This window comes from Asparagus officinalis, chromosome 2 (genome assembly GCF_001876935.1).
Source record: "Asparagus officinalis chromosome 2, Aspof.V1, whole genome shotgun sequence".
NCBI lineage: Eukaryota > Viridiplantae > Streptophyta > Magnoliopsida > Asparagales > Asparagaceae > Asparagus > Asparagus officinalis.
Window position 1 is genome coordinate 4178757 of NC_033795.1, and position 793 is coordinate 4179549.

The 793-nt window shown below is 55.5% G+C and overlaps 1 protein-coding gene across 1 annotated transcript in view; it reads left to right on the forward strand.

Moving 5' to 3' along the window:
* LOC109829713 (U-box domain-containing protein 1-like) overlaps positions 7-793 on the forward strand; it is an 873-nt gene continuing 86 nt past the window's right edge. Inside the window, exon 1 of the mRNA XM_020396753.1 lies at positions 7-784. Coding sequence (XP_020252342.1) covers positions 47-784 — 738 coding nt within the window. The 5' untranslated portion in view covers positions 7-46. The remainder of the gene's footprint in view (positions 785-793) is intronic.

Genomic DNA, 793 nt, shown 5'->3' on the forward strand with positions numbered 1-793 from the left:
TATCGATTCGAGGGAACTGAGATTGAGAGACGAGCTGTACCGAGTCATGGCGAAAGAGCGGGATAATGGAGAAAGCCTCATCATCGTACTCGATCGCAAGAAGCTTGAAGAGATCATGTGGAGGGTCGGGCTGAGGAGCGCGTCGGACTATGACGAGGAGCAGTCGAGGCTGTCGATGGAGCTCAGAGAACAAGCGGGCACCGGGGGCCTAGTCGCCGTCTCCAACGTAAACAACCTAATCTCCCTTCTTTCCTACTCGAAGTCATTGATGTTTCGCGATGACCAGGCTCAGCCTCGGCCACCTGCGTCGCTGCGCAGAGTTCTCAACCGATCATCGTCTTGGTCCGTGTCATCGTCGCCTTCATTCAATTCCATGGTCTTAAACATCCCTGACGAGTTTCGCTGCCCGATAACCCTCGACCTGATGAAAGACCCTGTGATCGTCGCCTCCGGACACACCTACGACCGATCATCGATTGGACGGTGGATCAACTCGGGGCACCACACGTGCCCGAAGAGCGGCCAGAAGCTCATACACATGGCCTTGATTCCAAATTATGCCATCAAGAGCTTGATATCTCAATGGTGCAAAGAGAACAACATTCCATCCACATTTTGGGAGGCCAAGGAAAACGCCAGCAACGCCCACGCCGTAGTCGATCACATATCAGCGGTGAAAGCGGCGACCGAGGCGGTCAGAATGACTGCCGAGTTCTTAGTCGGAAAGCTCGCGATGGGGTCGCCGGAGATCCAGCGGCAAGCCGCCTACGAGCTGCGACTGCTCGCCAAGACC